Genomic DNA, 25,255 nt, shown 5'->3' with positions numbered 1-25,255 from the left:
AAACGGGCTTGCTCGGCTGCAAGGCTCCAAACAGAGAAAGGCAGGGACATGCAGTGTTAGCCCCTTGCTGTTCCAGGTGGTGTCCCAGAACTATGGCCTCAGGTCCCCCGAGCTTGCTGGCCACAGGCATGGGGACTGCCCCAGGCCCTCTGTACCAGAGCCTGCATTTTAAAAGGCCCCCAGGGAACTACTACTCTGAGCCAGGGATCCACAACCCTGCTGCACATGAGCCCCTGGGGAGCCTCTGAAAAGCACACTGCAGGGCCCCCTGGACAACAGGCTCTTCGCACACAGGAGCAATGCAGTCCCGGCCTGGGCCGCACACCTGTGGGGCGGCTGAAACCCTGGAGGCCAATTGGCACCTGTGGCCACCAGTCCTAGGATAGCTGACACTTCTGAGCAAGGATGTGCTTGCAGTCTTTGGCACATGCCACCCCCGCACCCCTCTCAGCAAGAAAAGCCCAGAGCCATGAGCTTTAGCAAAAATGTTTAATCTCTCCTTAATGTTTGTATTTACAAGTACTAAATCTGAAGAACAGTAAAATAGGAAATGACCGTGTATTTACACAATCTGTGGGCTGAGCGCCCCTTCAGCCACACTGCTCCTGGGAGAGGCAGTGGCAGGGGCGGCTCAGGCCGCCGAGTGATTGCTCTTCTTTTGGGTGGGGGCCCTGTGGCGGTAAAGGACAGCTAATTGTGGGCTTCGTCTTAAAAATATCTCTCTGTAAATATATCTATTCTAGCGTGTGTAGCACCAACATGAGCCATCACATCCAGAACTGGGAGAACCAGGGCGGAGGCTCTCAGCAAGGTCAGACCAGGGAGGGGGGAACATCGAGGGCCCTCCATCTTGGGGTGACCCTGGCTGCTCCGCCCTGGGTCAGGGAGTGCAGGGCAAGCTCGAGGTATATTGAGAGGCCGGGCTCCCAGACCAAGGCATGAGCCGTCCCCGGGCACTCCTGAGACAAGAGTGGGGAAGGTGGGAAGGGAGAGCCGGAGGCAGGACAGGCCATAGCAGCAGTGCCCGGGGGGAGGGTGTCCCTGCACAGCACTCCGTGCTGCAGCCCAGACTCCCTGGTCTGCGCCTGCACAGGGGCCTTCACTGCAGTGGCACTCCATCTCCAGGCTCCTGCCAGGGCCCCACACCCCCAGGCCAGTGCCAGAGCTCGGGGTCAGAGCCCCTGGCAGGACAATGCTTGGGAGGTGGTGGTGCAGTGCCTGGGCCCAGCGCCTGGGGTGCTACAGAGGTCGGAGGACTGAGAGCCACTGACAAGAACTCAGAACCTAACTCCAAGATCTGGCGGGAAGGGAGGTGCGGGACCTGCTGCACTGAGCAGACAGCAGGCTTAGAATCAGCTTGATCAGCTCATATGTAAACAGATATTGCTAAAGTGCTTGCGCCTGACAGGTGTGCGCTATTAGGTGGGCCTCCCCTCCGCCTCCCCAGGAGCAGCCTCGGGAGGTGAGCGCGGGGCTGTCTGCAGGCAGGAGGCCTCAGGACGAAGGGTTGGAACTGGATTCTGGAGAGGGCCGAGCAGGGAACTGGAAGAACAGGGCTTCCACTGGAAGCCGGCATCCAGGGAAGACTTTGGAGGAAACGAGGTCCACACCCAGGCACAGCCAGGCAGCATCGGAGGAGCAGGGTGCACCTGGGACTGGAATCCAGGCCAGAGCAGTGGCCACCAAAAAGCAAGCTTAATCTCTGACAGGCCTCAGCTCTGCCCCCACGCCGGCCCAGGGACAAGCCCACGCGGGCTGCACGAGTGTCAGAGGGGCTGCCTGGGCTCCAGCTGCTCATCCACGGCGGCGGAGACCAGCCTGCTCATTACCCACGGAGCGGGTGAGGGGAACCGTTTTCCCCGGTTCCAGTCAGGTTCTCAGTTCCCGCTGCTTCCCCACGCAAGGGGCCGCCCTTAACCCATCTCCAAGGTGTGCGGCCTGGCCCATGCAGCTTAGCGGGGTCCTCAAGATGACGCCGGCCACAGTTAGCTGTCCCTTAAAGTCCATGGGAATCTTTAGTACCGTCAAAAAGTGAACTTGAAGAGGGGGGCCGCTTGTCTGCTTTCACAAGTGACTAATTAAAAAACATTTTAAAAAGTGTCTAACATCTCTAGTATTCAACACTTGCAGTTTTAAAAAGATCAAGTCAGACTTAACGCTAGCACAGTCATGCAGGAACTCACAGCCCCTCGCCCTGGAAGCTGGGGGTGGGGGTGGGGGGGGGGCGCCAAGAGACGTTCTCTCCTTTATACATCAAAACAAACAAAACAAAAAAAACAGGACAAACCACAGGTCGAGGGGTGGAGGCCTGGAGTGTTCCACTCAGGGAATCTGGCCACTTGCTTCACGACCATTTGGTATTGCTTTCCCACTGCCTTAATTTTCTTATTCTAAATTGTTTGTAAAATTTCTCCTCCTCCAGTCAGCTATACAGGACCCCACTGGGGCTGGAGACTGAGGCTAGAGCCACATATATATATATACATATATATATATATACACACACACACATATATATACTAATGTACAGGTTTTGTTTCAGTTAAAAATTTGTTCTCTCTTGCTCACTGAAGGCAGGGTGGACAGAGCCAACCACCAGGCCCTCTGGTCACTGTGTCCTGCTCCCAGCCAGGCCAGAGTATGACCCAGGACCCTGCCATGTTCCTGGCCACCCCAACAGAGTACAGCAGGGTGTCTTTGTTCCCCCTAAAGAACAAAAAATAGCCCCAGACGTCCCATTGCGTGTGAGGGGCCAGCATGCTGCCGAGATGCCAGGCTGGAAGCTGCTGGAGGTGGATGTGGAGAGAGGGGGAGACAGATGCAGGGAGGGAATCGGACAGTCGGGCTGCTCCCAGGAGCTCCATGCTGGAGAGCTTGCCCAGAGCAGATGCAGTGGAGGAATAAATAATGGGAATGTGTGCTCATGACCGGAGCTCCAGACCCCAGTGGCCCCCAGAGGCACAGCCCTGAGGACACACAGGGAGTCGCTGAGTCCTTCTGGAATTCACCTGGGAGCGGGGAGCGCTGCCTTCCTGCAGCCCCTCCACAGGAGGGAGCTGGGCCTCTCTCTGGGGGAGGTGCTCCTGCCTCCACCGCAGAGCACGCGGTGAATCGGAGGATGGTGGCATGGTGCAGCAGCAAGCGTGAGGGTGGCAGGCGGGTGGCAACAGTCCAGACTGACTTCGGCTCACCTGGGCCAGGCCTGGCATTCAGCCTCCCCAGGCTGCCCGACAGGCCTCAGCCCTTATACTCTGCCAGGGAAGCCGAGAAGGCTGACCCCCTCCAGCCTCTCTTCCTGGCCCTTCTGGCCTCGCCAGCCTGGCTTCGAGGAGACAACCAGACGGGCATCCCTCCTCCCAGAGGGCCCAGCCTTACTCTCCAGGTCTTCAACAGTCTCTGGCGTCTCCAAGGTCTCCAGCTGCAACTGGAATCCACCTGCCCTGTGGCCAGCAGCTCTGGGCACAGAGGGTGCTGCAGGCACCGTCTCACCCACACCAGTAAGAACCAGGACCCCCAGCCAGGGGGAAGAGAGGCGGGGAGGACGCTGGCCCGCACGCCTGCCCCGAGCATACAGGCACTCGGCACACGTCGGGGAAGGCTGCCTCCAGGGACCTCCCAGCTTTGGCTGTCGTTGGAGGCCACCCTGCGGCCCTCTCACTAATCTCCCGTTGGGCAGTGGTGGTGGGTGGCTCAGCTGCTCAGGGCCATCGTGTCTACCACCTGCTCCAGCTTGCTCCGGAGCCGCTGCCGGCGAGCCTGCTCGTCCTTCTCCAGGGCCATCAGGATCTGCAGGGGCAGGCAGGGTGTTAGTGAGCCTGGCGGGCTCGCTGGGCCCACATGGGACCACCTCACAGAAGCCTGGAAGATTACACTCTCTAAGCAAGTGGCATGGCTGGGGCTGGCGGGGCTCTGCAGCCGATACCTAATTCCAACTCTTCCACTGTGAGCTGAGGAACCTGGGTTTTGAACCTGGACCTCCAGGTCACTGGTACGAAGACTGAGTCCCCCTGCCCTCTGGTCACTATTCCTAAACTCGACCCACAAAACACCAGCCCCAAACAGGGCTCTGGTCACAGCCAGCCCTTCATGTCCCCTTGGTGCAGTTCCCCGCCTGGCCACCGGGGACACAGACATGCCGCCACCCCCTGGAGGCCCTCCCTGCAAGGCAACTCAGCCTGTTGGGTCTAGCCCCCAGGAAGCAGGAGCACCCTAAGTCCACGCTCCTGGTTCCCACTGGTGCCTCAGCCTGACAGCACGTCGCCTTCCACCACCTGTTTCTCTGGCCCCTTACAGTGCAGCTCCGCAGAGAACCTCTAGCTTCTTTGCTCTCCCTCCTGAGCCTAAGGAGGGCAGGCTTTAGTCTCCAAGCCCCAGGTGGCATCTCCAGGTCACCCAGGATCTGTGGCTTATCCTTCTCATCTGCCCAACCTTACTTCTGAATACCTAGCCCCAGCTCTGAGTCTCTTTCTGCTCTGGACTCACCTCTAGAGCCATCTTGCGGCTGCCGACCCCCACACGCTAACCCTGGAGCCTGAGTCTCTCCCGAGTCCCAGCTCCACCTCAAACTTATATAAAAATCCAAGGCGAATTCCTTGGATTTTGCCACCTCCCGTAGCTCATTCCACCTTGAGTCTGGAGTCACACCCCATAGCCAGTCTGATCAGCAAGTCCTGATCCCTCCCACCCATGGCCTAGCCCTTACATGGTCCCTGATTCCCCCTCCCCCTGGGCACCTGACAGATCACAGTTTTGACTCCAAACCCTGATGGCCTCTCTCACAGGAAAGCCCAAGTTCCCCAAGGCCTGCACACCCAGCGACAGACCCCTTGCCTCACCCTGGCCTACCGCTCCCTCCTCCTCTCAGCCTCCTGGCCTCCATGGCCCTGTAGCCAGGCCCACTCTGGCCCCAGAGCCTTAGCAATGGCCATGCCCATCCTGCCTCTCCGGCCCTGTGTGCCCCAACCAATTCAGCCCAGGAGTCAGTCCTTCCCCAGGAAGCCCCAGCTCTGTGAAGCAGATGACAAGGAGACCTGCTGCAGGCTCACCCAGGTCAGCAGAAAATGCTAAAGGAGGAAGGCTCTGGAGATGCCGCCCAGGCTCATCCACCTTGTAATGCAAGCAGGTCAAACTCGCGGCCTGCGTGCCTCATTTATTTAAGGAGGCATGCGGCTCACCAGCTGCGAGTTTGACATGCTTGTTGTAACGGGCCCTTGGAGAACAGTCATTCACCAACCCATGTTCTCCACTTCAGGAAGCCACTGCAATCTGCTCCCCTGCTCCCCCAAGACCCCGTGCCCAGAAGCATGCTCCCTGGCCTGCTGCAGCCCAGCTGGACCCTGCCAGGACTGATGGGCAATCAAACAGCGCTGTATCCCTGCCTCAGCACGTGAGGTGGCCAATGGGCAAGCAGATCAGAGGAGGCAGGCACTGGATGCGGTTGGCAGAAGGGCCCTGGGGAGGGAGCCATGCTTGGCAAGGCCTGGTGAAGGGCTGAGCAGGTGGTGTGAAGCAGACAAACTTGAGCAAGGCAGTGTGCTCACCTCATCCTTGTACTTGGTGATGTAGGAGTAGATCTCATGCAAGGCGCTCATGCTGTTGAACTGGCTCAGGTGTAGTCGCGACTGCTCGGCCAAGTATGCACTCATGTCCTGGTCGCTGATGGCAGGCATCTTGGCAATATCAGCATAGTACCTGCAGGAGATGGCAGGCTGGCACATGAGCTGGGTCCCAGCCCTCGGCTACCACCCACCCCCTGCACACTTGCCGCACCTCTCCACCCAGCTCTTATAGTTGGGGATGTCCTTGGCGTAGAGCAGTTTGTTGGAAGGCGAATCCTTGCCCAGCTTGTGCTCAGAGGTGGAGCAGGAGTCCATGAAGGTCTGAGCCACCACCGACAGGCAGGCATCCGTGATGCTGCTCTTGTGGATGTCGAACACAAACTGTGGGTTCTTGATCACGTTCACCCAGAAGCGCAGGGGCAGGCTGCGTGGGCAGGTCAGATGCATGGTCAGTACCCCTCCCAGCCGACCTGGCTCTGACTTTCAGTGACCATGGATTTCCATGCAGATGGGGAAATTGAGGCCTAGAGAGGGGCGAGGATTCTCAGGAAGTGAGAGCTTCTCCTGCCACCCACACTCCGGGAGGACAGTCTTCCACATGGCCACAGGCTTACACATGCACTCACACACGATCACAAGCCTGCTTCTGCCCAGGAATGGCTCCAGGGGACACATCCCACAGACATTTGACCTCTGTGCCCAAAATGCCACCCCTAAAACAGCCATCAACTGGGCTACTTGTGACTGTTTAAATGGAAATAAACAGATAAAAATTCAGAATCTCAGCTGCAGAAGTCACACATCAAATGCTCAGTAGCCACACGGGGCCACAAAACCACCACTCTGGATCTAGAGCATTCTGTCACTGCAGAGAATTCTCCTGGATGATGCGACCAGACGATGCTCCTTCCCTGGTGCCCATGGAACCCCGCCAAGGCCCATAGGCAGCACAGGCCAAGCCCGAGGCCCAGGGCTGCATCCAGGCTTGGGAAGTAGCAGCATGTGGAGACCAGAGTGCTGGGAGGGAAAGGCTACCAGGGATCGGAGGGGGTGGGGGGGGTGGGGGGGGGGAGAGGCCAGATGCTGCGGGGCACATGCTCAGGCTCAGGGAGACAAAAGCCAGACTGAGGGGTGGGTGCTGGGGGTGGAGTGCTGACTACCTGAGGGGGTGAGAGTCCCAAAGTGTTTGCTGTCACTACCACTGTTGTCCTCATCACTGCCAATGGCTGGCACAGGCCTGGTCCACCAACTTCATTTCTCACACAAAGCCCACACTCATACCCTTGCACAGAGCCATGTGTGCATACATGCAGGTTCCACAGCAAAGGGGCTCCTCCGAGCTGAAGCAGAGGCCATGCCCAGTCCCAGAGCTCGGGGGGCAGTGGATGGCCCTCAGACGGGTGAATCGGGAAGGCCCACATGAAGAGGGTCTGACCATAGCAGGGAGAGAGCAAACCCAGGCCAGCCTCTCCCCTCACCCATCAGAACAGGGTACCCAGAGGACAGCCTCTTGCAGCTGCTCAGCCCTGCCTCCCCGGCTGTGCTCCACCTGCCCAACTGCCAATCCCACTCCAAAGGTACCAGTTGCTCTTCCAGGTGTGGCGCACATCTGAGTCGTGTATCTGGTGCTGATCAGCCTGCTCGTCCAAGAAGTCGAACATATACTTGATGGCCAGTGGCAGGGCCGAGCCCCGGTGTGCTGTGCTAAAGATGGTCTCAAACAGGTCATCCACAAACTTCTGCAGCGTGCCCTGCAGGCAGGCAAAGGCACAGAGCTCCAGGGCACCACTGGCAGCCCCTCAGCTCCTCGGTGGCCTGCAGCTGGCTGTGCTGCGCCCATGTCCCCACCGCCTGCCCATCCAGGCCTACCTTGGTGGCCAGCAACCGCGTCAGATAGATCTCTGAGACCATCTTGCTGCCACGGTCACCCTCCCGCTGGTCCAGGTGGTCGTGGTTCTTCACCAGGTGCCACAGCTTGGTGCCGCTCTCCAGGTCAGGTGTGATCATGGGTGTGCGTGAGCGCAGGCTGTCGGGGCTGCTGGCTGTGCGTAGCATGCTCTCTGCAGGCACCACACAGTCAGCTGGCAGGCCCACTGCATCCAGCACCCACACCCTGCCCTGGCCCTGGCTGGGCAGCCTCGGGCTAGAAGCTCCTCTGTTTGAGCCTGTTTCCACTTCTGAAAACTAGGGTCCTCAGCCCCCGCTCCCTGGGTTGTGAGGGACAGAGGATGACATGTTGTGTATGGGTATGTGCTATAGGGGAAAGGTGAAGCCTCCAAAGTGAGGGAAAGGCTGTGTCCAAGTGACAGGCCGTGCTGTGGCCCCTTCCAACCTTTGCATGGCCCTGCTGCAGAGGGGCCCAGGGTAGGCGTGCTATCCAGGCCAGTGAGCCCTGCCCGCTGCCCTCCCCGACCTCTCACCATATCTGCTCAGGGACTTAGTGAAGGTGGACGAGTTGGAGATGTTGTAGGCAGACGTCTGTTTGGGCACCAGGGCCACCGAGGACCCATCCGTCACCTGTGGGCAGAGGGCCGGGAGACTCATGACCCACCGCTGGGAGCTGTGGTGAGACCTCCAGTCCTTCCCGGTGCTGTGCTGGAGGCCAGTCACCTCACCACTCTGAGCCTCAGTCAGGCGGCAGGCCCACTGCACCCAGCACCTGCCCTTTCCCACCGCAAAGGGGCTCCTCTGAGTGGGGCAGAGGCCATGCCCAGTCCCAGAGCACGGGAAGCAGCGGACGCCCCTCAGACGGTGAGCGGCAGAGGGCCACGTGAAGAGGGCCTGACCATAGCAGGGAGAGAGCAAACCCGGGCCAGCCTTTGGTACACCTCCAGATGGGCCCAGTGGTGGGTCTGGGAAGGTAATACATGTGACCCGTGTCCCTCTTTTTGCCAATATGTGCCGCCCATGCACAACCAGGGGCTGGACACCAGCTTCCGCACTGCCCTGGAGCCTGAGCCATGCCAGAGGGTGGGAGGTGCAGGGTCACCTGATAATGAGCCAGAGTATTCAGCCTCTTCCAGTCGTTGTCAATCTTGGTGGTGACATCCTCATCCTGCAGGATGATTCGCGCCATGCGGCCCTGGCGCCACTCTGAAGAGAGGAAATTGGTGAGGGCGGGGCCACAGGCAGGTGCCTCATTTGCCCCTTTCCCTGGTCTCCCGCTCAGCCCAGGAGCACCGGTGTCCCAGGGCACTTAGTGCAGAGCCTCCTCCCTTCCTCCCTCCCAGGAGCTCGCAGCCTGGCTCAGAGCAGGAAGCATGTGCCCCCAGCAGCAGCTGTCCCGCCCCAGGCAGCCGACCCCCACGTAACACCTGCCTTTGAGCTCTAGGAAGCTCTTCCAACTCCTCAGCCTGGCATTGAAGGCCTCCATGTTGGTGCCCCCACCTCTCCAGCCACATCCACGGTGGGACTCCCCATTCCCAGGCCTGCTGCTCCTCTGCCACCCCTCTCAGCTCTGTGGGTACCTCTACATGCCCAGCTCATGAGCCACAGTGCCACTCCCTGCCCCAGCTCCGATGGCCCACCCTCCTCCTCCAGTAAGTGGGAACCCCAATTCCTGACTCTTACCTGGACAGGGTGGCTCTCTAAGTATACTCCCTGATTCCATCCTCAACCCCACCTGCCTCCACCCTGCCCTGCCCACATCCAGAGCCGTTGGAATTACATCCCTTCCCTCAAGCCCTCAACACCCCTCCACGGCCTCCAGCAGCCAGTGCCTGGCCTGGAACAAGAGGCCCTGCTTGGACTTCTCCAGCCCTTAAACCCAACCCTGGCACTGCCCCTCTCCTTGCACACCTGGGAGGCCACCTTGGCAGGCCCATCGCTCAGAACCTCAGCACGGCCACACTGCCAAATAGCACGGAGCCCCTCCCTCACTCACCCAGGTCCATGTCCCCAGTCTTGGGCCGCTGGGAGTAAGGCACGCCCTTGTACACAGCGTCCAGCAGCTTCTCCTTGACCTGCGTCACTGTGTCGCAGTTTAGTCCCTTCACTGGCACCTCAGGTGCGTTCTCGTTCTCAGGGTTCACACAGTTCAGGGTCTGGGGGCAAGGAGGGGTGCAGCATCAGCACTCACCTCTCAGGGAGTAGGCCAGTGGGAGAGCATGGGTGGGGGGCAGGGCAGGACGCTGGGCCTGCGCTCACCAGCATCTTGTAGTCGATCTGCTGCCGGATCAGCTTGTCCTCACTCAGGGAGTAGCGCGCCTCACCCGTGATAGCGTCGATGGGGCCCTTCTCCATCTGCTGCTTGATGGCGCAGTACAGCATAAACAGAGGCTCCCCTGCGCACTCCTGTGGCAGCAGGCAAGTGGGCAGTCAGGCTGCAGCCAGGACCCCGGGGGCTTCCACCCCTGCCCACCTGCCCCCACCCTTCCAGTGCCTCTGCACCGTTCCCGCAAGGAGAAATCAGCAACATTTTCAAATTCTTCCGAGAAGGCGCGTAGAACCCTGGTTCTAGAGCCCAACAAAGACGGTGCAAGAGAATAAGTTAAACAGACCCGCTGCCCCATGAATGTTGACGTGAAAACCCCAACGCGACCTTAGCAAAGAGTGTCACGAGTGCATGAGAAAACGCGATGTGGCCACGTGGGCTTCATGCCAAGGAAGACTAAAGCCCTGAGTCTCCCCAGCTCAGGCCTCAGCGGGTCCACTGCCCCAGTCCCTAGCCAATGCCCTAGCACCCCACTTGCTGGAGCCCAAAGTGCCAACACTGCATTCTGGACCCCCATGGACAACATGGGCAGACCCTGTGCCATAGATCACTAGGTATGACCTGGATTTGTTGGCTGCCAGGGGCCTCCTGGCTGGGACCCCGCCACTGCAGGTAGAGGGCTGCCCAGCTCCGTTGCTCGCGAGGTGCGGATGCACCGACACAGGGCAGTTCGCCAGCACTGAGGGGCACGAAGTCAGAGCCGCGGTGCTGTGGGGCGGCCTCTGGGCATTCTGTGAAGGTCTGCTCTGCTCCCACCCTGACCACTGCCCAGCTACCACACCGCAGCCACGAAAGCTATCTCCTGCTCTTCCGAACACCTAGTTCCCACCTCAGGGACTTGGCACTGCTGTCCCTACAGCCAGCAATCTCTCCTCGGGTCTTCACTGGCCCTTCTGGACTCCACCCAATCTGCCTTCTCAGAACAGCTCCCCCAGGCCAAAGCTGCTGGCCCTCATCACCATCAGGGCCCTGCTACAACCTCCAGCTTCTGTTGCTCTCTTTGAGGCCCTCTCCCAGCTGGAGTGGAAGCTGCCTGAGGGCCAGAGCACAGCCAGCTCACCCACATTACATCCCAATACCTAGAATGGAGCCTGTGTATGCCTGGGGCTCCAGACACTGCTGGACAACAAATGCCATGAGTGAAAAGAGTTGTCGAAGGAACAGGCTCATGTCCTTACAGCAAAGTGAAGACAGTCAACGTCAGAGCTCACCAGTCCTGTCTGTCCTAGGCTGGCCCTGACTGCAAGAGCCACACCTCAAGGGGCCTGACTTGCTGTGCCCCTTGCGCAGGTAAGGCCCGAGTGTGGGCACAGCCTCCGGTATTGCCTTGGCCCCCGGTGGATGGAGTTCAGGAGTGTGCTCCAAGAAGGCAGCACACTGGCCTACCCCACCCATGCCGTCACCACACAAGCAGCAGCTCTGCCCCATAACCAGGCGCTCTGGGCACCTTGTTAGCATCTGCAATAATTAAAGAAACAGCCCTAGACTCCCCGACATGTCTATCTCTGAAATTATGTTTCATTTGCAAACTTGACTTCATTAAGTCAGCTGGGAAGGAGGCAAGAATGGGTGCAGATTAGGATGCTCTGCCATTAACAGCTGCCTCTTCCTGCAAACCCCATCTGAAGAGAGTGGCTGGGGGGCAGACCAAGCACCCGCCCAAAGGCTCCCCTGCTTGCCCTGCGCAGGAGAAAGGGGTATTTCTAAAAGTCAGAAGGAAGAGGTTATTGGCCCAGGGTCACACAGTGAATATGGGGAAGCCAGGATTCTAATCCAGATCCATGTACCTCTAAAGTGCCTAGTCCTCAAATGCCAAGTGTCCTCAGAGGGCGCAGGCTGAGCGGGCTATCTATTCCTGGCCCAGCCAGCAGGCTCCCCAGTGCTGGCTCCAACCACTCCTGCAAAACCTGCTCAGATGGGGCAAGGTCGGAATGGAAGATCTAAGGCCAGGAGACAGGAAGGCCCAGAACTCAAGGACCCATCTAGTCCTACCCTCCTGGGCCTCAGTTACCTATAAAGTGAGGGGAAAGGATGTCCTCAAATGCCTCCCAGCCCCAGCTCTGAACATGCAGAAACTACCAATGAATTCTCAAGTACAAAGATAATACAAATATAGTCTATTCTATGAATGATGTTAGGACAAGTGTTTCTCCACTTCAAAGTGGGGAGGGGGAATCAAGTGCGAGCCTCCCTCACAGAGTACACAAATAAAAATCATTTCTATGAACAACACAGGAGCTATACAAAATGGAAACTTTGTGTTTTTAAAAAAAGCTGTATAAACTACTGGAAGAAATAACCCTAAAAAAGCAATTAAGGATTAAAAATAAAAAGACATTAAAAAAATGAAAGTAGCCAATCAAACAAAAAGATGCCCAAGTTATTAGAGAAACAGTAATTAAAGCAACAAGCTGGCAAAGATGAGAAAAAAAAAAGCTGATAAAGTAGGTATTATCCAAGGCCTGGGTAAGATTCTCAAACACTAAATCGGTGCAACCCTTCTTTGCAGGAAAACTTGGCAGCATATATTCCAATAAAAAATGAACACACCTGATCACCTATAATCATCGTTCTGGATATCCACTTAAGCATTAACACGGCAAGCAATGATCACTGGATCAGCATGCTGGCTGCAGTAGAGGCCACGGAGAGGAAAAATGCAAGCTCTCCCACCACCTCCAGCAGCGCAACACTCACACTGAGAACATTATGCAACTGTTAACAAGAAGGAAAACCACCTGCAAAGGCGGCCACCGCACCTCTGCCCGAGGAGGGGAGTACAGTGCAGTGTGAAATGTACGGTCCTAAAACGGAAAGAACCTGTAGTGAAGAAAAGGTACAACACCAGCGTTTCTTCTTATATATGCTATTTATAGATACTTGTTTCATAGTTCAGAAACCAGCGTGGAGGACACACATCAAAACACTGATGGTGGTTACCCCCAGAACTGGGAGGACAGCTCAGCACTTGACACTCACTCTGTGCTGTTTAGGTATGCTAAAATGAACAGGGGTTACTTTCCTAGTTCATTTTTTGTTTGTTTCTTAAAGACAGTAAAGAATGACAGGGATTTGGGGTGTTTAAAAACAATTTATGGCACACTGAAAAGAAATGAACTTCCAAGCCATGGGAAGACATGGAGGAACCTCAAGTGCATATCACTACATGAAAAGGGAGTCTGAAAAGGCTACATACTGTATGATTCCAACTACAGGACATTCTGGAAAAGGCAAGACTGTGGAGACAGGGAAGTATCAGTGGCTGCCAGGTGAACAGGTGGAACATAAGCATCTTCAGGGCAGTGAAACTACTAATACTGCAATGGTGGGTACAAGCCACTACGATTTGTCCAAACCCAAATGCGCAGCACCCAGGGGAAACCCTCACATAAACTATGGACTTTGGGGGATGTTGTTTCAACTTAGGTTCATCGATTGTAACCAACGCACCACTCCGGTGGAGGATGTAATAATGGGGAGGCTGTAAGAGGGCACGTGATATATGGGAAATCTCTGTAACTTCTGCTTGATTTCGCTGTGAAACTTAATTGTTCTAAAAAAGTCTAGCAAGTTGGTATGGACCAATGGAGAAAAAAGCTGTTATCATGAGAATTTTTTATTTATTTACATGAGATGGAGATATTAACTAACCTTACCTTTGTGATAATCATTTCCCGATATATGTAAATCAAACCCTTATGTTGCATACCTTAAACTTACACAGTGATATATGTCAATTATTTCTTACTAAAACTGAAAAAAATAAATAAATACAGTGCACTCATCCCTCAGTACTCAGTGACTGGTTCCAGGACCTCCCCCACAGCAAACTCCACAGACAGACTTGAGTGGCATAGTATCTGCATATAACCTACAGACATCCTCCCACTTACTTTAAATAACCTCCAGATTACTTATAACACCTAATGCAATGCCAACGCTGTGGAAGTAGTTTTATACTGTATTGTATAGGGAATAATGACAGGAAACAAGTCTGTACCGAGTCCAGTGTAGATACAACCATCATAGGCCTAACTACATAGTAACACGTCAGTAACAACGTAACATCTTTTTCCTGAATATTTTTATCTGTGGTTGGTTGAATCCATGGATATAGAACCTGCAGACACAGAGGAGTGACCTATACATTAAAAAAAACAAAAACAGTTGTGGCACAAAGTCAGTGGCCAGCTAATGTAGACAGGAGGAGCCTGAGCCAGTGTCGGGTACCCCTCCTGCAGGTCCACATGGCTCTGGGCCAGTTCCTCCTGCCCAGCACCTCACACATCCATATCGTGAGGGGGCAAAAAAGATTTGTGAGTAGGGGGGTGCTCTGAGCAGATCGAAGCACACCTGGGCCCTGCTCAGCTTCTTCAATGGAACCCTGTAAGGGTGGGCCAGTCAACTTGGCCTGTAGCTTCCAACACTGCCTTCCCGCTCTCTTGGCCAGGCCTGGCCTCCTCTCCCCCTATCGGATACCCGACCCGACCCGACCCTCCATGAAGTGGCCCCCACCTTCGAGCCCACAGCACCCACAGCTTCCTGATAGCAACACCCACTCAACCGCTCTGCCTTCAACCCTCTGTGCCGGCCCCACTTCCTGCAGCCTGACCCTCCACCAGGCATCACACAGCACACACCCAGTCCAGGCCTGAGACTGGATTGGTCAAGCTGGGGCCCCTTTCTCCACCTGTGGAGACTCAGGAGCAGACGGGTCGATGAAGCTAAGGCAGCTCGGACCCAGTGGCTCGTGTCCTCTAAACTTTGCTTCTCCTGATTCCAGAGTGCAATTCAATGAGCGTGTAAATACATCACCGTCTCACCGAATTTTACAGGAAATGCACAACTTTTCATTACTGGCTCCCAGCTCAGCATAACAAGAACCACAGCATTTACTGGACACTCTCCACAGGCCTAGATTTCCCCAGATGAGCCCTGCCCAGCCTGTCTTCCCTGTCCACACAGTACCTCACCCCCACCTCAGAGCTGTCGCTCCCTCTGCCTTGCTAAGCAACTCCTCCCCTTCCTCAAACCTCACCCACCCCTTGACATCTGCCCCCTTTTCACATGTCCCGATTCCTATTTACCCTCTCTCCCCAGCCAGGCAGGACTCTGCTCTAGGCACCTCTAAGCCACCAGGGCCAGGGCCCAACAGCATTCTGAGTGAAGGGCTGAAGGCCCCTTGGGTGTCCCCGATTCAGTAAGGACACAGGAAACAGAGGTCCTTGGCTAAGAAGCAATCACGGGGATATTCAGGCCACTGGGCTCCACTGCCCATCATGCTGGCCGTCTGCAGAGCGTCTACAGAGGTCAGAGAAATGAGCGGAAGCACGAATGAACATACAGCCTGGGCCTGGCCTGGGGCCCACTGTCCCCTCGTCCTGAGTGTGTCTGCCAAGCCTTCAGATTTCAAGGGAAAGCAGATGCCTGGGTCTGAGCTATCTCCCACTCTCTACGTGCAGCCCACACGGGATCCACCTGGACCCACGTCTGGCCTGGGGCTGCAGTGTGTGCCCTCTGCCTCCACCCCTTCTGAGGACGGCCACAGGTCAGGGCCTGTCTTCTAGGGATGGGGGGCTCTCCCAAGCCTGAACAGGGTCTTGTCTCTGTGCAACTTCTCCCCACAACGAGAGCCATCAGGAGGCCCCAGGTGTCTCCCCAGGCTGGCCCAGCGCTGGGTGCTGGACACATGGACCCCCCTGCCAGGTTGTCCCCCCTCATCCTTAGCTCCAAGCCATGGGTGCAGTGCAGAGACCTGGGCCTGTATTCAAACTCCAGCTCAGCTGCACACGGGCTGTGAGGCCCAAGACAGCTTGCCTCAGAGCTGGGGTGGCCACTCCTGCCTCGGTGGCTGGGTGAGGCCTGGACAGCCTCATAGAGACAGGAGAAGGGCCAATGGGTGCATGTCCTGCGGGAGTCCACCCTGAGCCACTCTGGGCTGAGACTGCATCTCTGGCCTCCTCTTTCCCTCACACCCATTCATCTGTCCCCAGACCCTCTTGTCGTTCTCTCCTCCCCAGCCCACCTACCTTGAGGAATTTGTACAAAAGGAAGGTGAACCAGTTGGTCAGCATCTTCTCTGCTACTGACTCGGTCCTGGAGACAGACAGAGGCAGGGTGACATAACTCCCACTGCCAGGCCCACACAATATGCCCACCCCCACCCTCACCCCTTCCTACAGCACTAAAGGCACTCACGGGCTGGGGAGCTGCGGTGGAGACCCCAGCCCTCAGCCCCAGAGGAGGCCTCTGAGCATGACTCAGGCCCGGCACTGATGGTCCCAGGGTGGAGACCCATGCCCAACACACCTGGTCCCCACTACCTGGACACTCTCCACAGGCCTAGATTTCCCCAGATGAGCCCTGCCCAGCCTCATCTGGTCAGCGGAAGCCGGAGCTTCCCCCAGAACCGCTACAGTAACGCCCCAGGCCGAGCACCCAGCAGGCCTTGGTGTCTGCAGGTAGGAGGTGTGGGCTCACCGCCGCAACAGCAGCTTGGGGTGGTTCTTGCTCTCGAGGTTCTTCTCAATGAGGTCAGACAGCAGCTGCTTGAGCACGCCCGTGGCATACTCCATCTCGCCCTGCAGAGCTGTCATGATGAGCGAGGCCACATTCCCACGGTCGCGCATGGAGAAGCTGCGTTGGGCCTCCAGCGTGCGGATAAAGGTCAGCAGGAAGTGCTTCTTGGTCAGCAGCTGCCCAAACAGTGTCAGTGATTTCTCCACATTGGCCTGTACCTGGAAGGACAGGAGCCTGCTCAGACCCACAGCAGGGTACCCAGTACTGTCACGGGGGGGGGGGAGGGAGGGAGCAGGGAAGAGGCCTTCTGGGCAGGACAGGGCCAGAGGGCAGGGCAAGGCCACAGAGCAGGCCTCAGAGGCAGGTGACACCCTGACAGGTGTCCAGGCCTCAGCAGAATGGATGTAGCCTGGCAGCTGCCTGAGATACCCACCCAGGCAGAGACTCAGGCATACCAGCGTTAGTGAGGGGTGTAGAATGAGGGCCTGTTCCTGCCACTATCTAGCAGGTTGGAGGGAGCCCAACCCAACACCCCATCTGCACATCCATGTTTTCACTCTGCTCTTGCCACAACCATCAACCCAGAAACCACCCTCCCTGCTTCATGGAAGATGCCTGAAGTCCAGTGGGGGAAGAGGCTTATTAGGGCCACGTGGCATGGAGGTGGGAAAAAGAGGTGGGATGCAGGCATGGCTGGCTCTCTTATCTGTACCAAGGCTTGTCAGGCAAGAGGTTCCCCGCTACTGGGCAGTGCCAGAGGCCACCAGTAACACCTGGCTCCCAGCCCAGACAGACAGATGGCAGGTCCCAAGAACACATAGTCACAGCTATGAAAGCAGCTGGACCAGCACAGCAGATAGCAACATCCGGAGAGAGACCTGACAGAGGACACGGAGCTCCCAACATGCAGCAATCCCAGGGAACGCCTGGGCCCAAGCCAGAGTGACAGGAAATCTTTCAGGTTCAGTCTAAGAGGAAACATCCCACCAATGGAACCGCACAGGTGAGCAGGCCCCCAACATGCAAGGAGTGCAGAGAAGGGATGCCCTCGGCTACAGAACAGGACAGAGCTGATCTGCAGAGCCCTGGCTATTCCCAGCTAGGAACTGGGCTCCTGGCCTGCCATGGAGGCCCCTAAAGATGTATTGTGCCAACAGCCAGGACTCTGACAGCTGCAGAGAAAAGCCCAGCTCTGATGGCCTCCATGCTCCCTTGGTCACGTGCTCCTGCCCCAAACAGCCACAAGAATTTCAGCTGGGCACTCACACCCCCCAGCATACATGGGCTGGGCTCCTGCCCAGTGAAGCTTGGCATTCAGAACCACCCAGGAGACAGACCAGGTGAGCTGTAGGGTGTATGAGACGGACTAAAGGGCCCAACAAAATGAAGGCAGCCCCAAGGAGCCCAGTCACTGGGGGGGTTTGCTGGGTTGTGACTCTCCCACCCCAGACCCCTTCCCGACCTTCCTTCTTGCTTCCCAGCGCCCCTTCCTGCAGGCTCAAGCCATCCATCAGGACCCTCCAGCTGCCCACCAGCACCCCAGGAGCCCCTCGGGTGGATGCGGGATGAGCCCCGGCCAGCAGCCCACCTCCATCTCCTTGAGCACTGGGTGGTCCTCAATGCCGGGGAAGAGCACCCGCATGGCATACGTCCTGTAGTCGAGGAAGGGGATGCCAGCACCATCCAGGTCATTGGTCAGCTCGTGGATGTCCGTCTGCAGCTCTGCAAAAGCTATGGCCAGACCAGGAATCAAGGCAGGTGCCCACTGGCCTCCAGGCTCCCCGACCACCACTCAGGACCAGGCTTAAACCCTGGCTCTGCTGCTCACTGGTGGGGTGACCTTAGGAAACTACTGCACCTGCCTATACCTCAGTTTCCCTAGTCCTAACACAGGGATAAAATCCCTTTGTTTCTCTGAGTCGTCACAGGATTAGCCAAGATGAGAGCAGAGAAGGTACTGGACAAGGCCCAGGATCTGAGGGGTACATGGAGCTCCCAACATGCAGCAATACCAGGGAACGCCTGGGCCCAAGACAGGCGTTCACCCCTCATACCGCACACTGGCATTTGGGGGTGGAGTAATAATGGGTGTGCTCTTTGCCACCTGAGAGGGCACCCACCGCCCACCCTGGCTCCCCTGGACTCAGCCGCCTGGAAAGAGAAGGGGTATGTCCAGATGAGGGAGTTGGTGGGCAGCAGAAGTGCCAGGACCCAGGGGCTGTGCAAGCCCCCCAGCCCTCCACACTGACAACCACCAAATGCACAGCTCAGGCCTGCAGGCTGCTACGCTGCCCACCCACTCCAGGCAGCTCAGCCTCTCTCAGAAACAAGGCAGGCAGGTGCAGGCCCTGACGGAAATATTCCAGAGGTGTGAGGCATTGACCCTGCAGCAGCTCTAGGAATGAGCTATCTGATCAGGAGACAGAGGAGTGCCTGGCGGGCTCTGGGCAACAGCTGGCAAGTTTAACTGAGAGCTGGGCCTTCATCTCCTCAGGCCCGGATGTCTGGTTATCTCTACCTGGCTGCCCTGGAGAGCCCGCCAGCTGTTGTACCTACACACGCTGGCAGATTAAGGCTGCATGCACACCCGCCTCAGTGGGCAGCCGTCCTTGCCCCAGTAGAAGTTCCCGCCTGTAGAACTCTGCTCTGGTCCCTGCACACCTGCTTATGTCCCATCAGTGGCAGGTGGGTTTGTCAGGGAGTGAGGAGGCTCCCAGGACTGGCAGGGTACTCGGCAAAGGGATACCTTGGTCCCATTCAAGTTAGCAACCTGATGACAGGCTCGTTATGACCCCAAGGCCCTTAGGCCCACCCTACCACTTAGCTCCTTTTCTTCATTCAAAATTAGAAACACTGCTAGTGTCAGCCTTCTAGAACTGTGAGCATTCACTAGTCAATATCAGCAAAATGCCATGGTTGTGCCTAGCACCTCACAAACATCCAATAACTGGTGATTATCACCAGTGCTGCTGTTCACCCCTCATAACAGCCCCAGACTCCATAGATGTTGCTCAGAGACATGCACAGAGCCCGAGACCATGAGTGGGTAGGGCTGGCCTGTTGCTGGGGCCCTAGCCCTGAGGCACCATCTCATACCCAGCCAGGGAAGCCGGCCATCATGGTAGCTGAACCTAACCCTCAAGTGACCACTGTGCAGCCCATCGCCCATAGCCTCAGCCCCCACTTCCCTGCTGCCAGTACACAGTCCCACCCACCCAGCCAGCAGCGTTGCCCTCAACTCTGCCAGGGATGAGCCATGGCACCTCGGGCACACTGGCCTTCCTGTGAAACATCAGGAAGTGACTGGCAGCCCACAGGGATGCCCTCTGTTCCAGCTTGCTGACCCGCTAGCCCACTGCTCACCCAATTCCGACATCTATGGCCTCTGCCTCCAGAACCCACCCCATTCTCTGGACCACCTTCACCTGCCCTTGGGGTCCACCCACTTTCCATCAGGGGCTTCAGGGTCACAGGCTTGGAGAGCACGTGACCAGGTGTGACATCAGGAATTGGCTGGAGTTGGGCACAGCAGGGAAGCTAAGCTCACCCACTATGGCCATCTTGTCACCACAGGGAGCGAGGAGCCCCAAGACGAAGGGATTCCTGACAGGCTTACATTCCGGAAGCCAGCGTACTCTGCACTTTCCCTGATTTCTGCCATTCACACCCCAGGGTCAAGACGTACACATGCCCATCCTCAGAGGACTATAGCCTGACTCCCTGAGAAAGGGCTCCTCAAGGACTAAGGCCACCCCAGGTCAGGGTCTGCATGTGCTGAGGGGTAAAGAAAAGACCCCACTCAGCACGATGCTTGGCCACAGGCATGGAGCCACCACGCTAGCATGAGCATGCACAGGCCATCTGGACACTCACAGCGCCCAGTGAAGTGGGCACTGGCACTACGCCCATCCTACAGATAAGGAACCGAGACACCCACGATTATGTGTCTGTCCAAGGTTCTACAGCCAAGATGGGCTCAGATGGCTAGAGTCTGCATTGTAAGCAGCACCCCACAGAAGCCATACCTGCCCCAAGGCCCTAAGGCCCCAAGGCCCCAGGCCCCAGTGAGGCCCCTGCCTGCCTCACTGGGAACAAGCCCAGCACAGTGAGGCCATCAAGAATGTTGCAAACTGAGTGGAGGTGGCAGGCAGACAGCCCCTGGCTCAGAGGTAGCAGCACCCCAGCATGCCCTACGTCCCTGGAACCCCCCATGTTTCTCTGCCCATAGCTCCAACAGACCTTCCTTGCATTCGAGGGCCACACGCGACTCCAGGTTGTCCATCTGGAGCTGCAGCCGCTTGAGGGTGCGGTCAGCATCGCGAGACTTGCGCTTGTAGGCAATGAGCACCGCCACGATGACAAGCATCAGGAGGCCCCCACCCCCGCCGATACCCACGATGGCAGGCAGGGTCAGCAGGCTGTCTGAGTACATCTGCAGCATGCCCGGGGAGAACTCGAAGCCACCAGCCCGAACCTGGAGGTGAGGGTGCAGGCTGTTCAGAAGGTGACATGCCCACTCACAGTTCCTGGGCCCACACACTCAAGATCCCCACAGCATGTGGCCCTGGCCTGGACTGCTCAGTGGGAATGGGGACACTGGGGACCCAGGGTAGGTACCAGGCCACCCAGCGTGCATGGGCTGGATGAGGGTCAAATTAGGGCTTGCCTGGAGCTGGGCTTAGTCACAGAGTTGGGGTTGTCATAGGTGGGACTAGGTCAGCAGGTCAAAGACAGGAGGGACCCAGTAGACCAGAGCCAGGGCTGAGGCACAGACCACCGGGCTATGGACATACCGTGACCTTGTGCTGCCCCGTGAGGTTGGGTGACTCGCAGAGGAGCTGCGTCTCCGACACTGTGAGGATGCAGGGCGTGGAGCCGATGAGCACCGTGTAGTTGAGCCTTGAGTTGCCAGGTGCAGGCGGTAAGAGATTCCGGCCCTGGGGGTGGAGGATGGGGATGAGCTAGAGCCCCATTGGCCCTTGCCTCACCTGTACCCCCACTCCTGCCCACTGAGTGAGGCCCACCTTGAGGATGAGTGGGGAGCCAGGCTTCAGCTCCAGGAGGCCCGTGGGGCTAAGTGGCTCCAGCACGGGGTCGGGAAAGTAGAGGAAGGAGGAGGAGTTGAGCACAAGCAGGGCACGCACGTCATCCATGACAAAGCCCAGCTCTTCAGGCCGCTCCCCTAGCTCGGGCGGGCTGCGGGAAGGGTTGTCCACCGATGGGGCCAGGCACACCATGGTAGTGTCGTTGTACACCAGGCAGTTCTGGGGACACAGGTGCGAGGACACTGGGCCAGCTGCTCTGCACACGGAGCCCGGCCCTGGCAGGGCCAAGGGGCTGCCGCCACATATGCACACCCAGAGGCCAGGGATGGCTCCTTTCCCTGGGGCCTCCAAGCACAGCAACTGCCAAGGTAGCTTGGGCTGCACGAGGAGGGGGAGGGGCACAGGGAGGGGCAAGGACTCACGTTCTCCCTCTCGACACCTCCGTACTTGGCCCGGATGCGGGGTTCTCGGACAGTGGCCAGGTTGGTGCCTATGACTGTTAGGAGGGTCCCGCCACTAGAAGATGAGGTGATGAGGGAATGAGGGGTCATGGGGTGAAGCTCTCTATCCCAGCCCAGCACAAACAGGTGGGTCCAGACACACCACCCAGCTTCCCAGAGACATAAGCAGGTTACAATCTTTCAGCACCAGAAATCAGATTAAATCAACCACATCTGAGGACAGGGATCCATTATCCTGAGAGCTGATGCTGGAACATCTTTATTCTTTGTTCTTTTTTTTTTTAAAGAGTGCAACATCAGAGTTTAGAGAAATTTTTGTATAACACAATTTTCCAGGTTGCTGCATCTAGAGCAGGGGAGTGAACAAAGTCTTAAACTTTGCTATTTCTACTCCCACCCACAGAGACAGACCTGGGCAGCACAGGACGGGTGTGGCCACACCCTGCCCAGCTCTGCACAAGGCACCACTGTAAGGAAACCACCAGAAATTCAACTGGTCCCTCCAAACAAAAAATTTGCTGGCAGGACCACACAAGGAAGAGGAAGAGGAGAACCCAGTGCAAGAGCTCCGTCCTCACAGCTTCACAGGGGACAGAGGGGATCACTGGGGCTCAGGGCAGGCTGGGGCAGCCCCACCTGTTGATGCTCCACTCGGGATCAATCTTCAGGATGGTGGGGTCCTCGGTATAGTTGTACTTCACCTCAGGGTTGGTAAGTTGAGCACGGTTGATGTTGATGACAATGGGGGCGCTGCCAGGGCTCTGCCCGGGGGGTGTCAGACACCGGATCTCCCGGGAATTCCTCCTGGAGGGGCCCCATGGGACAGTGAGGATGTGGGTGCTACAGCTCACCTCCCAGGTGGGCTAAGCTTCTAGGTTCCATCGAAAACAGGCATGTGTGCAAGTTACTCCCCAGGCCTTACCTACCCGGTTGTAAAACGGGGCACACCAGGACCTGAGGACTGTTACAGCCACTTTCCCATTAGCCCCTCCAAGGGGTCAGGCGCTTATCTGCCCATCTTGGACCCCATCCTGGCCCTCTCCTTCCAAATTGCCCTGCTTGGTATTCGAGGCCCTATCTGACCAGCCCACCAGCTAAGGGGCAATCCTGACTCATTCCCCAGGTGACCCAGCCATGCCCATGCCCCGACTTGAGAGCCCAGCCTGGGCAGTCACCACAAGCAGGCTGCTGAGTGGTAAGGGAACTCAAGGAGGCCCAGGGATGGCTGGCGAGACAGAGACTGTGGAACCCTGACCTTCCCACCTGCTGTGGCATTGCCTCCACTCAGCCTGTGGCTTCTGCTGCCAGGAGAACCAGAGTGCCAAGCTCAGTGCCAACTCTTGCTACATGAGTGATGCACACGCCTCCCCTGATGTGAAACTGGGGCTAAGCCTGGGCCTGGAGTGAGTAGGCAAAACGAGCTGGCTGGAATGGGGGAACTGGGTCACCCCCACTGGGCAGCCAGCCAGTCACTACCTGCACCTGGGTCCCCATCTCCTCAGCTCTTTCAGCACAGCTGGGAGGCCCGCAGCCACCAGGCCTGCGAGTGCAGCAAGACTGCAAACACCAATAATTACTCTGATAACGGGTAATTACCACAGGAAAATATTTAAAGGGCCGCTCCATTATCATCCCTAATCTAAAATTATCTATTTCAAGCCTCAGGGCTTTTGTTAGCATTTTTTCTCTCTTAAAATTTTAAAAAAATACTTATTAATGTTCCCAAGGGACCCCTCAATCCCAGGACAGGGTGGTTGTGCCTGCCCCATGAGCCCAGGCCCTGCCCACCGGCCAGCCCTGCCTACCTGCCCTTCCCATTCTGAGGTAGCCTGTCTCCATGGTAACCTTCTTACCACTGGTTTCCATAGTGATCACCCTGGCCAGGCTCTCCAGGTTCCCCTGGTTTCCCAGGCAACAGGAGGGGACATGCAGCCATCTGAACCAACCACCACCAGGGAAGGTGGGCCATACCTACCACCCCACCCCCAACCCCATCCACACCCCTTACCAGGAGAAGGAGCAGGGCCGGCCGCCAACAGACACGGCCACATCACTGCCTGCATTGAGGTGGCTGCCCTCGATGCCAATCCAGGTGCCCCCCGAAAGAGGCCCCCGGGCAGGACTCACGCGGTAGAAGGTTGGAGTCTATGGGAAGAAGGAACTTGCTGGAGCTCCAGGAAAGGCCTACCCCCTGGCCCAGAGGCTTGCTTGCATCTCCAGCCTTGCCCAGGCCCTGTGCTCATGGACTCTCAGACAGCCCATAGGCAGGGCCCAAAGTGTACAGAGGAACCTGGAGTCAGACCCCAGAGATGAAGAAGGGAGATGGAGACTAGGCACAGAGGTGTTGCTGCACGAGGGGGCCCACGGGAGGACAAGGAGCCCCACACTTGAGGTAGCCTTTGGGCCAAGCCAGGCCCTGCAGAGACAGGCCTCACAGCCCCCTGAGGCCTCATGGGAAGAAAGGGTTCCAGGCTGAGTGGGGTGGGGCTTACCACAAAGGTGAAGCGTTTAGGCGACAGGGCCCGGAACTGGGGGGAACAGTCCCGCACGCACACCTCCACCAGGGCGTCATGGGCCCGCACCGTGCTGGCATCTCCGATCTCGCAGACGATCCTGTGGGGCACCAGAGGCCTCAGCAGGCTGCAGCGTCCAGCTGGGCATCGGGGCCTCCCCACCCGCCCCAGGCTGCACTCACTGCTCGGCACTGATGTACTCGCTCTCCACAGGGCTGCACAGCACCTTGCCCACTCGCACGCCCAGCCGCACGTCCTCGAAGCGCAGGCCCAGGTTCTCACCCATGATTGTGAGCCTGGTGCCTCCCTGCCGCGGGCCTGTCTCTGGTGACAGCTGTGGGGAGACAGAGGCGGGGAGGCCAGCAAGGGCCATGAGGAGCTGCACAGGGAGGCAGCTAGGCAGTCAGAGACCCCATTCCCCTCGGTGGCCCAAGAGGTGCACCTACTTTGAGAATCTTGGGGTCGGTGCAACGGCTGCTGCCATGGCGGGCATGCATCCAGGCAGCAGGCAAGTCAGCAGGGCAGTGGGGACGCAGGGAGCAGCGGCGCTCAGCCACGCACCAGCCGCACTCGAAGCGAGGGTCAGCTTTGAGGCAGAGGCCACAGCTCTCCCGCAGGGCCGGGCATTTGTAGAGGTGGGCTGTAGGGGGAAACACAGTCAGCTGGGCCAAACCACGGCCCCACCCCCAGTGCCACCCCACCCGGCTCACCCTGAATGTTCTGAGGGTTATCGATGATGAAGTTGCCGTTCCACACCACCGACAGGTTCACAGGCAGGTCGCTGATGTCATTGCCCTCGTAGGAGTACTGCGGGCAGTATGCAGTGCGGGGTCAGGCCAAAACCCCAGGAGGCAGGTCAGGGCTTGTGTACCCCTCCTGGCCACGGCTGGGGCTGGATGCTGGGAGTGAGCTTGGTGGGGCAGGGTCTGGGGGCTTTGCCTGTCCA

General features: G+C 57.6%; 1 protein-coding gene across 1 annotated transcript in view; it reads right to left on the bottom strand.

The window, feature by feature from the left end:
- Positions 1–481: 481 nt before the first annotated feature.
- The window catches only part of PLXNA1 (plexin A1), a 54,132-nt gene continuing 29,358 nt past the window's right edge, over positions 482–25,255 (bottom strand). Inside the window, exons 11-32 of the mRNA XM_079785247.1 lie at positions 25,020–25,116; positions 24,756–24,949; positions 24,492–24,643; positions 24,289–24,409; positions 23,805–23,941; positions 22,433–22,600; positions 21,758–21,851; positions 21,315–21,554; positions 21,084–21,227; positions 20,530–20,764; positions 17,879–18,021; positions 16,252–16,508; positions 15,801–15,867; positions 9,705–9,851; positions 9,442–9,601; positions 8,548–8,651; positions 7,979–8,075; positions 7,428–7,618; positions 7,140–7,309; positions 5,770–5,982; positions 5,541–5,691; positions 482–3,786 (exon numbers count right to left, since the gene is read on the bottom strand). Coding sequence (XP_079641373.1) covers positions 3,691–3,786; positions 5,541–5,691; positions 5,770–5,982; positions 7,140–7,309; positions 7,428–7,618; positions 7,979–8,075; positions 8,548–8,651; positions 9,442–9,601; positions 9,705–9,851; positions 15,801–15,867; positions 16,252–16,508; positions 17,879–18,021; positions 20,530–20,764; positions 21,084–21,227; positions 21,315–21,554; positions 21,758–21,851; positions 22,433–22,600; positions 23,805–23,941; positions 24,289–24,409; positions 24,492–24,643; positions 24,756–24,949; positions 25,020–25,116 — 3,378 coding nt within the window. The 3' untranslated portion in view covers positions 482–3,690. The remainder of the gene's footprint in view (positions 3,787–5,540; positions 5,692–5,769; positions 5,983–7,139; positions 7,310–7,427; positions 7,619–7,978; positions 8,076–8,547; positions 8,652–9,441; positions 9,602–9,704; positions 9,852–15,800; positions 15,868–16,251; positions 16,509–17,878; positions 18,022–20,529; positions 20,765–21,083; positions 21,228–21,314; positions 21,555–21,757; positions 21,852–22,432; positions 22,601–23,804; positions 23,942–24,288; positions 24,410–24,491; positions 24,644–24,755; positions 24,950–25,019; positions 25,117–25,255) is intronic.

Source organism: Cnephaeus nilssonii (genome assembly GCF_951640355.1).
Source record: "Cnephaeus nilssonii genome assembly, chromosome: 11".
NCBI lineage: Eukaryota > Metazoa > Chordata > Mammalia > Chiroptera > Vespertilionidae > Cnephaeus > Cnephaeus nilssonii.
The sequence above is the reverse complement of the archived record's forward strand: the minus strand, read 5'-3'. Positions and strand labels throughout refer to the sequence as shown.